Source organism: Monoraphidium neglectum (assembly GCF_000611645.1).
Source record: "Monoraphidium neglectum strain SAG 48.87 unplaced genomic scaffold scaffold00645, whole genome shotgun sequence".
NCBI classification, from domain to species: Eukaryota; Viridiplantae; Chlorophyta; class Chlorophyceae; order Sphaeropleales; family Selenastraceae; genus Monoraphidium; species Monoraphidium neglectum.
Window position 1 is genome coordinate 7,682 of NW_014012983.1, and position 15,280 is coordinate 22,961.

The 15,280-nt window shown below is 64.1% G+C and overlaps 3 protein-coding genes across 3 annotated transcripts in view; all 3 read left to right on the forward strand.

Annotated features, from left to right (window-relative positions):
- Positions 1–4,789, forward strand: part of MNEG_4591 (ATP-dependent Clp protease ATP-binding subunit ClpX) — a gene marked incomplete at both ends in the record, with an annotated part of 6,188 nt that extends 1,399 nt beyond the window's left edge. Inside the window, 14 exons of the mRNA XM_014046932.1 lie at positions 37–183; positions 622–723; positions 933–1,106; positions 1,307–1,402; positions 1,612–1,662; positions 1,951–2,035; positions 2,546–2,619; positions 2,740–2,805; positions 2,866–2,919; positions 3,198–3,302; positions 3,474–3,536; positions 3,766–3,861; positions 4,148–4,210; positions 4,448–4,789. Of these exons, the coding sequence (XP_013902386.1) occupies positions 37–183; positions 622–723; positions 933–1,106; positions 1,307–1,402; positions 1,612–1,662; positions 1,951–2,035; positions 2,546–2,619; positions 2,740–2,805; positions 2,866–2,919; positions 3,198–3,302; positions 3,474–3,536; positions 3,766–3,861; positions 4,148–4,210; positions 4,448–4,789 (1,518 nt within the window). The remainder of the gene's footprint in view (positions 1–36; positions 184–621; positions 724–932; positions 1,107–1,306; positions 1,403–1,611; positions 1,663–1,950; positions 2,036–2,545; positions 2,620–2,739; positions 2,806–2,865; positions 2,920–3,197; positions 3,303–3,473; positions 3,537–3,765; positions 3,862–4,147; positions 4,211–4,447) is intronic.
- Positions 4,790–6,816: 2,027 nt separating this feature from the next.
- MNEG_4592 (hypothetical protein) lies at positions 6,817–7,179 on the forward strand (the record flags this gene model as incomplete). The annotated part of the gene is made up of 1 exon (XM_014046933.1): positions 6,817–7,179. The coding sequence occupies one exon, from the start codon at positions 6,817–6,819 to the stop codon at positions 7,177–7,179; it is 363 nt and encodes a 120-aa protein (XP_013902387.1).
- A 4,474-nt stretch (positions 7,180–11,653) lies between these two features.
- On the forward strand, positions 11,654–14,210 carry MNEG_4593 (hypothetical protein; the record flags this gene model as incomplete). The annotated part of the gene is made up of 3 exons (XM_014046934.1): positions 11,654–11,914; positions 12,060–13,327; positions 14,033–14,210. The coding sequence occupies 3 exons, from the start codon at positions 11,654–11,656 to the stop codon at positions 14,208–14,210; spliced, it is 1,707 nt and encodes a 568-aa protein (XP_013902388.1).
- Positions 14,211–15,280: the final 1,070 nt, after the last annotated feature.

Below are 15,280 nucleotides of genomic sequence, written 5' to 3' on the forward strand. Positions count from 1 at the left end.
CCCCCCGACATAATTTGCTCGCGCATCATCCACCAGGTCCTGGAGGGCACCCCCCAGTTTGGGGGCCAGACCTACTCCACAACGCAGGCCAGCCAGCAGTGGGGGGTCCGGGACGTGCCCACGCCGCGGCAGCTGGTGGCGCAGCTGGACCAATGGGTTGTCGGCCAGGCGGGCGCCAAGAAGGTGCGGGCCGTTTCCCTGGACCCCCCCCCCTGCCACCTGCCATTCGTTCGCGTGCTCCAGGGGTGGTTGGCGGGCGAGAGGGGTCTGACTATTTGCGCGGCGCACGCGCTGGTACAGTTGCACGAGGAAGGGGTTCGGCGAGTGCCGGGCCCCTGCTTGCGAGTGCAGTCCAGGGGTCGGCCGTCGGCCGTCGCGCCGCCAGCTGGCAGCTGGGACGCCTGGCGTGCTTTCCTCTCCCTCTGCCCTCATTTGTTCAACCCCCACCCCATCTCGGTCCCCATCCTTTGCCCCTGCCACGACCCCGCTGCATATCAACACCCTCGGTCACCCCTGAAACCCTGACTCCGTGCCTCCGACGCAGCAGGCATAGCCCCCCTTCCCCGCCCCCCAAGCTAATGCCTGCACCACCCTTCACCCTTCCCTCGGCACGCGCGCTAGACCCTTGCAGTGGCTGTGTACAATCATTTCCGGCGGCTGCAGAACAAGAAGCAGCTCCTGCAGCGCCCGCAGCAGCAGGCCGGCGCGGCGGGCGGCCCCATGGTGCGGCGTGCGCCGCGAGGCGCGCGGGCCAGGTTTGGGCAGCGGCGAGCGCCCGCGCGCGCATGTTGGGGCCAGTGCTCGCATGGCGTGCGCCGATACATGTTCTCTCGCAGCAGTTGCTCATCAAATTGCTTGATGCTCGGTTTCTCAAATTCTGCATCGTGCGACCCTGGCAAAACTTTTGGCCTCGGAACTCGTCCTGTGCCCAGGACCCCCAGGCGGGCCGCGTGGGGTTGATGGATGCCCTTCCCACAGAGCGCGGCGGCGCGGGCAGCCTCTCCGCCGGCAGCGCGGCGAGCGGCGGCGGCGGCGGGGACGCGGCGGCGGTGGCGGCGGCGCACGAGGAGTTTCTGGAGGTCGAGAAGAGCAACATGGTGATGCTGGTGAGTGATCTGGGCCGATCTGATCCGATCTGGTCTGATCTGGCCGTGACGCAGCGTCGACGCATCGGTCCAGGCCGCGGGTGTGGGCGCGGGCGGCTCCCGCGGTCCCTCCTGCGCTGGGCTGTCGGCCGCCTCATCGCCATTCCCGGCTCCTGTCTCCCCTTGCGCAACCCCCTTGCCCGCGCCGCCCCCGCCCCCAGGGCCCCACCGGCAGCGGCAAGACGCTGCTGGCCAAGACCCTGGCGCGGCTGGTGAACGTGCCCTTCGCCATGGCGGACGCCACGACGCTCACACAGGTGCGTCGGGGCGCCACGCGCCAACAGATAAGATCGGCGGGCGGGGTGGGCGGTCATTGCGCGGGGGCCGGGCGGCAGCCAAGGCGTGTGTGTGGCAGCCCGCCTGCGCCTTATGCCACCAGGCCGCCCGCCCTTCTGGCTGATGCTACCATGCATCCCTATTGACCACCCACATCATGGCCTGGCGCGCCCATCCCTAAACCATCCAGGCGGGCTATGTGGGCGATGACGTGGAGTCGATCATCTACAAGCTGCTGCAGGTCGGGGCCCAGGCTCCCGCTAGTGTTGAGGGCACGGGCAGGGATGAGGGTTTCAAGGTTGGGACGCTAGCGCCTGCTGCAACAGCCAGGGGGTCTGTTGGGGTCGGCACGGGCAGCCGAGCGGCGAGGGCGCAGGCTGCGGGCAGCCCGGCGGCCCTTCTCTGCATGAGCCTCCCAAATGCTGGGTTTTTTCAACGGAATTGTTTTTCTTCACCTGAAACCAACACACAACACAACTCTGCGCCGTTGTGCACCAAACCTCAGCAACCCCTGAAACCTGCGCCCCAGGCCGCCAACTTCAACGTGGAGGTGGCGCAGCACGGCATCGTGTACATCGACGAGATCGACAAGATCGCCAAGAAGAGCGCAGAGGGTGGGCGCGGGGGGGCTTCATTCTGTGGCCCGTGTATTGTATGCAGGGCAGGGCCTTTTTGTTCGCACATCCCTGGCAACTTGAGGACCCCCCCGAGGCTGGTGATGGGTGGTCGCCTGTGGTCAGGGATGGGGTTGCAAATTTCTGACGCCGCCCACGCGCGAAAGGTCCCAGTGCTGGTGGCGGTCAAGGTGGTTGAGTGGGTGCTGCGATTGCAAGTTGATGGGACGCGCGCGTGTGACAGGCAGCGGGGCCTTACAGACACGGCCCTTGGAGTCGTTTCATCTAGCATGGGGGGAAGAGTTCTTGTTTGTGAGCGGGGCGGCAGGCATGGCAGAGACGAATTGCAGCTGGGAGGAGAGCACTGGAGGTGACGGGACATGTCAATTTGGCTGCAATGGGGTTGTCACAAACAGTCATGTGCGCATCGTGCATTTCGTCCGGTCTCGTGGGGCACCCTCTGGCTCTGCCTGTCTCTCATGCGTGCCCTCACTCCCCCCTCCCCCCCAGGCGTGACCATCACGCGTGACGTCAGCGGGGAGGGCGTGCAGCAGGCCCTGCTCAAGATGCTGGAGGGCACGCAGGTGATGCCCACTGCAGCCCGGCTGAGCCGGCGCACAAAAAATTAGCCTCCAAATCTCACTCCAGAAAACGCACGGCACCTGCGCAGCAGCCTCTACCCGGTCTTTGCTGATTCGTCGCAGAGTGATGATGAGCTGGGCTCGGGCGGCCGCCGCTGCAGTCGACTGCCAAAGCTCAAGGCATTCATGGTGGGTTTAGCAGCACTGCGCGCACCCCTAACCGCACACCTGGATGCATCCTCCATCCAGGTCAACGTGCCGGAGAAGGGCGGCCGCAAAAACCCCCGCGGGGAGTTCATCACGGTGGGTTTTTTGAATGGCTTTGGAAGGCAGGGGGCAAAGGGGCGAGGGGACGATAGGGGTGGGCGGTGCGAGACCCGCTCATGGGCTGGTAGAAACTGCTTTGGGAACCAGCCATCAAGCCAGCCGGGCCAACTTCTCATCTGTAGCTGCCAGCCTGCTCTTCCCCACCCTCGGAGCGCCCCCTGCGTTTGGCCTTCTGGCCAGCTGCTCGCTCGACGCCCTTCCTCATCACACCACCCGCCCACCCTGCGTCGTGGCCGTGGCCGACGCCCCCCAAGGTCGACACCAAAGACATCCTGTTCATAGTGGGGGGCGCCTTCATCGACCTGGAGCGCCAGCTCATGGAGAGCAGGCACCAGGCGTCCATCGGCTTCGGCAGCAAGGTGGGCCGGCATCACTCGCACGGGGCCCGGGGTGAACGACGTGTCATTCGCCACTGGCTGGATGGGACATTTGCGGGCGTCGTGTCCCCAAATATTGGTGCAGCTCAATCGGGCGCCCAGGACAACGAGGGTCCTCCTCCTGCGTGCCAAACCGCTCGCCCAACCCCTCAGGTGCGCGCCGCCAGCATGGGGCGCCACGGCGGCCCCCGCATCGCGTCGGCCATCCTGCGCCAGGTGGGTTGGCATTATGACGAGGTCTCCCTTCCTAAGCACCGCGTGCAGCAAAGTTGCGGCCTGTGCCAAAACGGCACCTGCAGCCAACAGAGCGCTGTGGGCACTGTGCTGCCAGCGCAGCCCCAGCAGCCTTTCGCTTTTATGCACAGGGAAATCACCAACCGCCCTGTCACTTTTTTTCAACACCAGCCTCAAATGGTTCTGCAATCTACTTATCTGGGAACCGTAGGTGGAGCACTCTGACCTGATCCACTACGGCCTCATCCCCGAGTTTGTGGGCCGCCTGCCCATCATCTCCGTGCTGCAGGCAAGCGCGCGTCAGCACGTCGGCAGCTAGGGTTTCCCTCAGGGCCACTGGGCAGTGTATGGGCATGCGCAGGCTGAAGCAGCGTGGAAGCGGTCGCGCACGCAGTGGTTTGAGCCAGGGACGCGCACCTGTATCGTGTGGTTAGCCAGCCCCGCGCACACACTCAGGCATGCGTGCATGTCTCCCTCCCTCACCCCTGCTTCGGCTTGCTTCATATCTCTATTTCTCCCCCCACACACACACGCGTGCACACACACTCTCACACATACACACACACACACGCACACACACACACACCCTGTAGGAGCTTAACGAGGACGAGCTGGTGCGCGTGCTGTCGGAGCCGCGCAACGCGCTCATCAAGCAGGTGGGGCTCGCAGCCACCCTCCAGGGCGCCCAGGGTCCGGGCTGCTTCGGTCGGCTCGGGCCCAAGGCGTGCATGTTCCTGTTATCATAGCGCCATAACAAGGCGCTTCCTTGTAGCTTCTTCTGTCCTCATCCGCAGCCTTGCACAGTTGGTGCAAAGATCATTCTCAAATCGCCTCCATCCTACAAATTCTTCTGAACGACCAACTATCCTCTGCCCCTGTTGACATGACCGCAGTATCAGCAGCTGTTCAGGCTCAGCGGCGCCCGCTTCACGGTCACGCCTGCCGGCGTCCGCGCCATCGCGCGCCGCGCGCTCTCCCGCGGCACCGGCACGCGCTCCCTCCGCTCTATAATGGAGTCCCTGCTGCAGGGCGCGATGTACGAGGTTGCGGATCACGCGCCCGGCGCAACCTCGGACGGCAAGGCGGGGGCCTCGGGCCTGCGGAAGCTGGTGGTGCTGGACGAGGACGGGGTCGTCCAAGGGACGGGCGCGCGCATCGTTGAGGGGGACGAGGTTGAGCAGATCAAGGGGACCGTGGGCGATGATGACAGCGAGATTGCAGCTGAGGTGCGGTGAGGCGCCGGCCGGCCTGCCGCGGGTGACCCAGCTGCGAGAGGGTGGCGCCCCGCGTCACGCGCACGCCCGGCCGCGCGCCGTCGCCGGTGGGCGGGCGCTTTCTCGGCGGCAGGGCGCTGTTTGCATCTCGATAGCTCCAAGGGTTGCGGCGGCGGCGTGTCTTTGGACGTTCTTTGTTCCTTTCCATTTTTGGCAAAAGCTGGCCCACGGGCCGTTGACTGAGTTGATGGCCCCACATTCCCTTTTCAGGGGCACAACTAGGTCTTCAGTCTATTTGCCGTTTCTAGCATGTACAACAACCCATGAGTCGCAATTCGTGTACCAAACCTTGCGTTTTGCTGCACGCTCCTCCGACAAAGGCTGCTGCCGTGAAAGCTCGGCCTGCGCCGCCTGCCCGCCGCGCTGCCGTCCGCACCTCGCGGCGGCTGGTGTCTGCCGGGGCCCGCGCCGGCCCGCTCGCCCTGCACGCAGCTGAAGCGTGGTGCCGCGGGCGCGGCTGTTGTGCCTGTCTCAATCTTTGTACGTGTCCCGCGTGTTTTTTGGGTTCCTGGAGTGGTGTCGTGCCTAGCCCGTGCACTGCAGCAGGACACCGCGGTCCCGCTTGCACGCGCCGGCTTTGCATGGCACGCGCACAGGCGTCTGTGCTTGCACAACGCGGCTGCCGCCCCGCCGCTGTGCCTCACACGCGCACGTCTGCTGTACCCACCGTTTACGCCAGCTTGGCTGCTGCCGCGGCGCGTGGCTCGGGGCGCGACCGACCAACCCGTCTTTGACCGCGGCGGAACCTGTTTAAGCCTGCCAGCCACCTGAGGCTGGCAGCTGCTATTTGCAGACTCGACGGCCAGCTTTTCCGCAGCTGCACGCTCTGCTAAACCCGCTCCGTCCCACTGACAGCTGTGTACATCACGCTCTGCGCTAGGGTGCCCATCCCGAGCGCCCGCTGCTGCGCGACATATGTACCAGCACCGTGACGGCACTGCCTAGAGGATTGGTGTTGCGTTTTGGTGGCTGCGTGTGATGTGCTGCCGATCATCGCTGCATCAGGCGCACCCTCCTGCTCTTGTATCATACGTTGTCCCATTTGTACCGCGCGCTCTCGAGCACAGTAGGGTAGGCGCCATCTGTAAGATACGAATTGGTCGGCTTCATGGAAGTCAGTGGGCAGCTGCTCCAGGCAACAGGCTTGAGGCAACCAGTTAAGGTGTCCGAACAGCAGGTCCCCCAACCCCTGCTGACGTCAGATCCCGGAACTGCTTCAACCTGGGGGCAGCGGGTGGAGCGATGATTGCAATGCACCCGCTTGGCGTCTTGGATGGCACGCGGAACGGCTTGGTCGCACGATGAGGAGGTGGCGTGTGCCCGGGTGCCGGTCGTGCTTGCTGATTGGCAGCCCTGTCTTTGAAGGCAGCTGGGGCGAGCAAGCAGCTGTCTTCAGACTGTTACAAACGGTGTGCTGGCTGCTGGACCCTACCATGAGCCCCGGCAAAAACCCGTGCACGAGTCCGCCGCATGCTCAGGGGATGTGCGGCACTTGCGCAGGGAAAGGAGCGACCACAAGCAGCTGCTTAGCTACAGCACTGGCCTGCAGGCCAACGCGGAGCGTTCGACCAGATGTTCAATACCGCTTTTGAGTAGTAAAGGGCTACAGCATGCTAGGTAGTGGTGAGGGATGAGGCATGCAGTAAGTCGAAACCTGAGCAGCAGTGCAGTAGCCCGGCCGACCCCGAGTGACACGGGTGCGCTTTGCAGTCGGACCTGGCCTGGCTGTGTTCCACAATAGCAAGTGGTGGAGTGTTGGCGCCAGTGCACACGGCATTTCATAAGTGCGTCCAGAACTCAAGATGGGTCCGATACGAGAGGATGTCAGCTGAGCAGTAGTAATGTCATGCACCCGCGGCACCCACCTCGAGTGACACTGGTGCATACGGTTGGCAGTCAAACCTGGCCTGGCTTTGTCACACCACAGCGAGGTTTGGAATGTCAGCGCCAGTGCGTTCGGCATTTGACAAGATCGTCGAGGCCTCAAGATGGGGCCGATACAAGAGGAAGACGTGCACAACCTGCTGGATCAGGTCGAGTCGTACAGTGCCACCCTCCGCGAACCTCGCCAACCCCAGCCCAAGAAGGACTTCAATGTCGCTCTCGGGGAGCCCAGCGACGCGCTGTCGCCCGGCTTGCTGCAGCGCCTGCTGCGGGTGACGCGCGAGCTTGAGCTGCATCACCAGGCGCACCTGCTCATGCAAAGCCTCATGCCAGTCATCTACATGGAGCCAGAATGGCTGGAGCAGGTGGGGCCCCCGGATGGCGAACTTTGCAGCCGGCGCTCAGGCCCGCTGCGCCGCCCCGTCGCCAACACATCAGCCACGGCGTGTCACCCCAAGCACGACTAAGCCCCGGCACCCCGCCCCGCTCGGCGCCCCACCTGCAGCTGGCGACATTACCCGGCTACGGCGCAGCGCTCTCATATGTGCTGCGCAGGTGGGGCCATGACGGCCACATCAATTCTGACACGTGTCACCTGATCGCAGAGGTACTGCTCAAGCAGGCGCACGAGGGCGCAGCGCGCGCCTTTGCAGAGGGGCTACTGGAAGACCCGGATGCCCTCGCAAACGGCCTGCTGACGGCCGCGTTCCCTGGAGCGGACGGCGGGCCGGCGCCGCAGGGAGGGGCGCATATTCTCAGCGATGCGAGGGCCGTCTCATCGCTGGGGCGCGCGATGCAGCTGTGCGACGGCAGCCCGGCAGCCGCGCGGCTGGCTGCCCGCTGCGCGGCGTCGCCGAGCGCGGTCGCGCACGCGGCGCGGCTCGTGGTGCAGGGCAGCAGCAGCGGTGGCGGCAGCGCCACCGCAGGTGGCACCAGTGCGCACGTCCCCGCCGCCACATTGTCTCGGGCCGTTGCGTTCCTCCGCCACACCGTCGACAGGTGCGCCGGCGACGCGCAGGCCGACCTCTGTGCGCGGCTGTCCGCCACCCCGGGGTTCTGCGCGGCGGCCGGCGCCCTCCTCGCCGACCCGGCCCCTGCGCAGCGCAGGGCGGATTGCCTCGAGATTCTCCTGGCCATCCTCACTCGCCGGCCCTGCCAGCCGGCGATCGCCGCCGCCGCCGAAGCGGCGGATGCGCCCGGCGCGCTGCCCGCGCTCGTGCGGCTACTCGACAGCACTGAGCCGCTGGCGAGGTGCGGCGCGGCGGTCCTGCTGTACTCCGCTATGTCAGCATCTTCGGGCTGCAGGGCCGCTATGGGCCGCCCGCCGGCCGTCGCGGCTCTCGTGGCGCTGCTGCGGCGTGAAGGGGCCGGCGGCTGCGCGTGCGGGCCGCGTGCCATATGCATGACCTGCACCTGCGCGTGCAGCATTCTCGACAAGCTCGCCAGTCCCAGCAGCAGCGACTGGGCATGCACGTTGGCGCGGCTCCTGGCGTCGGCGCCGGCTGCCCTGGCAGCAATCTCGCGGCGAATCGACATGCAAGCACGGGCTGCTTCTGACGTTTTGCAGCTGGCGATGCTTGCCAGGCTGCTCTGCGCCGTAGTGTGCGAGCCGGGGCGGCAGGGGCGGCGCGACCTGTTGCGCAGTCTCGCCGCTGCGCCCTGCCTCATGGCGGCGGCCGGCCAGGCCCTGGAGGCCGTGCTCGCGCCCACCTCGCCCTTTCACCAGCACAGCCTGGGGCAGTTGCTGCGCGCATGCCTGGCGGCGTCACTCTGCTGCCTCGTTGGCGGCGCATCTGTGTTCAGCCCAGCAGCGGCCCGCGAAGCGACGACAGACGCAGGCGAGGCGGCGGCGACGGCGGCGGCGGCGGCCGCCGCCGTGCGGGCGGGGGCACCTGGGCTGGTGGTCGCGCTGCAGGGGAGGGCGCGGCGCGCACAGTCGCTGGCGCTGCCCCCATTGGAGGCTTCTCTGGCTTTTCCGTATTACATGCAGCCCGGGTTTGCTGCCACAGATGAGGCGGCGATGTCCTGCCTGCTGCGACTGTTGAGCGCGCAGCAGCAGCAGCAGCAGCAGCCGCGGCAGCAGCAGCCGTGGCAGCAGCAGCAGCAGCAGCAGCAGCAGCAGCAACAGCAGCAGCAGCAGCAGCCGCAGCAGCCGCCCCGGCAGCAGCAGCAGCGGCAGCAGCAGCAGCAGCAGCAGCAGCAGCAGCAGCAGCAACAACGGTCAAATTTACAACGGCCTGGGAATCCAGCTGCTCTCTGCTGTGCAGTGTGCGGCAAGACCGCCGAAGCTGACGGCGTGCGGTTGAAGCTGTGTGCGGGCTGCAGGGCGGCGCGCTTCTGCTCCGACGCATGCTACAAGGCGGGGTGGAGGGGCGGCCACAAGCAGCAGTGCCTGGCAGCGCAGGCGGCTGCCCAGCAGCAGCAGCAGCAGCAGCAGCAGCAGCAGCAGCAGCAGCAGGGGGCTGGAGGCCAGCCAGAGGAAGCAGCGTCAACCAGCCATAGCTAGCTGCATTGTTGGACAATTTCTCTCTGGGATGCACAGCAGCACAACAGTTGCTGAGCCACCTTTGCCTTTTTCATTCTTGCATGTGCACACCAGATGCAGTCCTTGTACCACCTGTATAAAGGGTCAACATCATATTGCTGGTCACTTGACCCGTTTGATATGAATCCTGCCACCTACTTTGCAGCTGACAGCGACAGATGTCTTACTCAAAAGCACCCATAGGAATTGCATCAACATGGCCCAAATTTAACTGACCTCACGCTGCCCAGGGGCTGTAGCTGCAGGCCAGCCTGAAACCACAGGCCCACTGGGGCTGGGCGAGCCAGATCACGCTGGGCTAAGCCTGGTCTGCGGTGCTTAGCCGGCCCTCCCTCGGCGCCATGAACACACCCATCAGAAGGCAGCGTGGTGTACACGACCCGCGCCAAGCCAGCAAACGTACACACAAAAAATCCTCAAGCAAAGCTTTGACAATCGCGAGTCTGCAGCAACAATCCTGTGTTCCCCAGCCAGCATCATGCCATTTTGGACCCCCCCCTTGGTTCTGCAGTATGATCCCTGGGATTGTCAACTTCAACAGCTGGACTCAAAGATGGAACTTGCCCTGGTGGATCACGGCCGTAGCTGCATCCCCCGCTCGCCGCCGGCGCATCTATGTGTGAAAAGCAACATACAGCAAGTGAGGCGCGGGGGTGCATGCTACTACGGTCTTGTGTGCATGCGCCGGCTTGCTTGGCACAAAAACAGGCTGCAACGCTCGCACATCGCATCTAAAGAAGCTGCTCCTTGCGCCTCCCACTGACGCCTGTGTGTGTGCGCCACGCTCTGCGCCAGTGCGCTCAAAGCCTCAAACCCTGGCGCTCGCTGCTGCGTGCCACACAAAACAGCACCGTTACAGCAGTGCCTAGAGGATAAATGTGCGTTCTGGTAGATGCGTGTTAGGTCGTCGTGCTGCAAACCATCGCTGCATCAGCCGCACCCTCCTGTTTTGGTATAGTATCATGCGTTCTCCAATCTGCAATGCGTGTTTGCAAGCAGAGTACTGTAGGGCAGCCTGGCGCCATCTGTAAGCTTTGGTTTGATTCCTTTCATGGCATTCAGTGCGCAGCTGTCCCAGGTGACGGGTGCCGAAGAAAACGCCTTGCGTGGTGAACACAACACACTGGGTTTGGCAGACCCTGCTGCCCATCAACCCCTCAACAATATTCAATCTGTGGGATTCGGGTGACGGGTTAATAAAAATGCCCTGCATTGGGGTCAAACATGGGCTTGTGGGGCGGCTCGCACGGTGAGGAGGAGACGTGTGCCCAGACGCAAGTTGACGCCGGAAGCGTGCGTGGCAGCTGCTGGGCAGGCCCCCTCAAATCGCCCCTGGTAAGCAAGCAGAGTTGTTGAGGGACTGCTAAGACCGGTGTGCTGGCCGGTGTGCTGTCCTAACGCAAGCCTGGGCAACAAGTCGATGCAAAATATCCTTTCAGATCCGGGGGATATATGCGGCTCCGCACCAAATGAGGCGCCATCACCAGCAGCTACAGAGCTCTCCACCACCGGCTCGCAGGCTGACATGAAGCGTTCAACCAGACATACATTCTCAGATAGATACAGGGAAGGGGCCACAGCAAGCTAGGTGGTGGCGAGGAATGAGGCATGCGCTTTCAAGCTGGATGTCAGCTGAGCAGTAGTAATGTCATGCAGCCGCGGCACCCACCTCGAGTGACACTGGCCCCGTTTCTATGGAGCCGAATCACTGAATCACCAAATCACTTGGAGTGGCAGGTGAAGCAAACAACTAGCTGGTGCCGAATTCGGTAACATAAGATCACAAAATCGCTTAATTGGTGGCTAACGCAGCACTCGCTGGTCGCTGATTGCACGCTGATTTGCATTTGATTCAGCTTGTGCTCGTTTCTGCACCCACGAAGTGATTGGGATTGCGCCTCAAGCTTAGGTCCTGCAGCCCCATTAACATGATAAGATAATATGACAGTATTGTATTTTGCTGCTTGTATATGGCCGTCAGGCCGCTGGTGCGATGATGACCTTTGCTGCAAGGCCCTGCTGCACACTGGAGGGCGCAGGGTGATTTGTGGGGCCCATATATAGGTTTGTCGATGTGATAACAAGCATTTCACGCGTTTCCAGGTGATTCACATCGACTCGCCTGCATTTTTGGGGGGCGAGTAAATTCATTCACTGATTCAAGTGATTCGCGGTGATTTGCGGTGATTTGGTTGATTTGAGGGATATGGAAACGGGTCATTGGTGATTCAAGCTTGATTAGCCAGTGATTCCACGGTGATTCAAGTCCATAGAAACGGGGCCACTGGTGCACACGGTTAACAGTCAAACCTGGCCTGGCTTTGTCACACCACAGCGAGGTTTAAAATGTCAGCGCCAGTGCGTTCGGCATTTGACAAGATCGTCGAGGCCTCAAGATGGGGCCGATACAAGAGGAAGACGTGCACAACCTGCTGGATCAGGTCGAGTCGTACAGTGCCACCCTCCGCGAACCTCGCCAACCCCAGCCCAAGAAGGACTTCAATGTCGCTCTCGGGGAGCCCAGCGACGCGCTGTCGCCCGGCTTGCTGCAGCGCCTGCTGCGGGTGACGTGCGAGCTTGAGCTGCATCACCAGGCGTCCCTGCTCATGCAAAGCCTCATGCCAGTCATCTACATGGAGCCAGAATGGCTGGAGCAGGTGCGGCCCCCGGATGGGGAATTTTGCAGCCGGCACTCGGGCCCGCTGCGCCGCCCCGTCGCCAACACACCAGCCACGGCCGTGTCACCCAAATCACGACTAAGCCCTGGCCCCCCGGCCCGCTCGGCACCCCTCCTTTTTGCAGCTGGCCACCCTGCCCGGCTACGGCGCAGCGCTCTCATATGTGCTGCGCAGGTGGGGCCATGACGGCCACATCAATTCTGACACGTGTCACCTGATCGCAGAGGTACTGCTCAAGCAGGCGAACGAGGGCGCCGCGCGCGCCTTTGCAGAGGGGCTACTGGCAGACCCGGATGCCCTCGCAGGCGGCCTGCTGGCGGCCGCGTTCCCTGGAGCGGCCGGCGGGCCGGCGCCGCAGGGAGGGGCGCATATTCTCAGCGATGCGAGGGCCGTCTCATCGCTGGGGCGCGCGATGCAGCTGTGCTGCGGCAGCGCGGGCGCCGCGCAGCTGGCTGCCTGCTGTGCGGCGTCGCCCAGCGCGGTGGCGCACGCGGCGCGGCACGTGGTGCAGCGCAGCAGCGGCAGCGGCGGCAGCAGCGCCACCGCAGGTGGCACCAGTGCGCACGGCTCTTCTGCCACGTTGTCTCGGGCCGTTGCATTCCTGCGGCACACAATCAATGGGTGCGCCAGCGACGCGCAGGCCAATGTCTGCGCGCAGCTGTCCGCCACCCCTGGGTTCTACGCGGCGGCCGGTGCCCTCCTCGCGGACCCGGCCGACGCGCATCGCCAGTTTGACTGCCTCGCGCTCCTGCACGGCATCACCACCGCGCTGCCGTACCAGCCGAGCACCGCCGCCGCCGCGGAGGCGGTCGCGGCGCCCGGCGCGCTGCCCGCGCTTGTGCGGCTGCTGGACAGCGCCGAGCCGCAGGCGAGGCTGGCTGCTTCTGTCCTGCTGTACTGCGCCATGTCAGCGGCCTCGGGCAGCGGTGCTGCCCTGACCCGCCCGCCTGTCGTTGCGGCGCTCGTGGCGCTGCTGCGGCGCGAGGGGGCCGGCGGCTGCCCGCGCGGGCCGCACGCAATCTGCCTGGCCTGCACTTGCGCGTGCAGCTTCCTTGATTTGGTTGCCTGCTACAACGACAGCGACTGGGCGTGCACGTTGGCGCGCCTCTTGGCGTCGGCGCCGGCTGCCCTGGGAGCGATGTCGCAGCAAATCGCTGTGCAGGCGCGGCTCTGCCCCGATGAGTTGCAGCTGGACGTGCTCCCCAGGCTGCTCTGCACCATATGCTGCGAGCCGGCGCGGCAGGGGCGGGGCGAGCTGCTGCGCAGCATTGCGGCCGCCCCCGGCCTTCTGGCCGCGGCCGCCCAGGCCCTGGAGGCCATGCTCGCGGCCGGCTCGCCCTTTCACCAGCACAGCCTTGGGCAGCCGCTGCGCGCATGCCTGGCGGCGTCCCTGTGCTGCCTCGTTGGGGGCGTAGCTTTGTTCAGCCCGGGAGCGGCCCGCGAAGCGAGGACGGACGCAGGCGAGGCGGCGGCGACGGCGGCGGCGGCCGCAGCCGTGCGGGCGGGGGCACCTGGGCTGGTGGGCGCACTTCAGGCGAGGGCGCGGCGCGCACGGTCGCCGGCGCTGCCCGCATTGGGGATTTCTCTGACTTTTCTGTATCACATGCATCCAGGGTTTGCTGCCACAGATGAGGCGGCGATGTCATGCCTGCTGCGGCTGTTGACCCACCAACAGCAGCAGCAGTCACAGGAGCAACAGGAGATGATGCACACACATCAGCCTCAGCATGCACAGCAACAGCAGACTCACGCACAACAGCAGCAGCAGAGACAGCAACAGCAGCAGGAGCAGGGACAGCAGCAGCACGATCACCAGCAGCAGCAACAGGAGCAACAGCAGCAGCAGCAGGGACAGCAGCAGTAGCAGGGACAGCAGCAGGAGCACGGACAGCAGCGGCACAATCACCAGCAGCAGAGACAGCAACAGCAGCCGCAACAGCAGCACCAGCAGCACCAGCAGCACCAGCAGCACCAGCAGCACCAGCAGCCACTGGCAAAGTCAGGGCAGCCTGCAAACCCAGCTGTTCTTTGCTGTGCAGTGTGCGGCAAGACCGCCGAAGCTGACGGCGTGCGGTTGAAGCTCTGTGCGGGCTGCAGGGCGGCGCGCTTCTGCTCCGACGCCTGCTACAAGGCGGGGTGGAGGGGCGGCCACAAGCAGCAGTGCCTGGCGTCGCAGGCGGCGGCCCAGCAGCAGCAGCAGCAGCAGCAGCAGCAGCAGCAGCAGCAGGCGGCTGGTGGCCGGCCAGAGGCAGCAGCGTCAACCGGCCATAGCTAGCTGCCGTGTGTAACAATGACGCTTCCTAAGGGATAAAACCCCAGCGCTCAGCAGCACACCAATTGCGGAGTCTTCATTGTAGTACTTGTCATTGCACGTCCACGCTACATACACCTGTGAGGGTCAACATCATATCGCTGGTGACTTGGCCCGTTGACATGAATCCTGCCAGCTGCTTTCCAGCTGAGAGCAACAGAAGTCTTACGCAACAACGCCCACAGAAATTACATCAGCCCAAATGCGGGTGACCCCATGCTGCGCAGTGCTGGTGGATGCAGGCCAGCCTGAAAACACAGGAACAGGGGACCTCAGCGAATTGTGATCGATACGCTCGGCTGCTACGGTTGGCGGACCATCGCTCAGCGTCAAACACACCCTACAGTATGGGAGGCAGCGCGGTGGACACGGCGCAAACCAAGCCACCAATTGTACACCCACTGTGATGCTCAATCAAAGGTTTATCATTTGTGAGTCTGCAGCAACAATCTTGGCATTCCGAGCAGCCAGCATCAGTGCCATCCAGGATGGCCCCTGGCACCTCTGGATCATCAACATCAACCTCGGGATCATCAACATCATTAGCTGGACGCAAGGATGGAACTGGGCCCCAGCGGTTCATGGCCGCGGCTGCACGCATGCCGCGCTCACCGCTGGCATATGTTTGCATACAAATCGCAAGGGTGGCACGGGGCTGCCCCACAGGTGTGCCGCCTTCCCCGGATTCTGGGGTGTTGCGTGGAAGGCACTGGCCTCGCAACCGCAGGGACTCACAGCTCCAGGCAAGCCATACGAAAAGCTGCCGCGGCCAAAATCACGCAAATCATTTGGCACCCGCCAGCTTCCCTTTGGCTTCCCACCACGCGGGCTCCTGCAGCCGCAGAGGCAGCAGCAGGCACCCGCACAGGCAAAACCCCCAAGCTAAAGCGCTCCAACCGCAGCGCTGCGGGCGGGTTTTGGAGTGCCACAGCGGATGGCCCAGCTGTTCAAATCCCTCGGAAGAATGACACAAGGGACAGGATCAATCGACATCCTCCAGTTTCCCGTTCCTCTGCACAGGCGGCCCCCCGCCC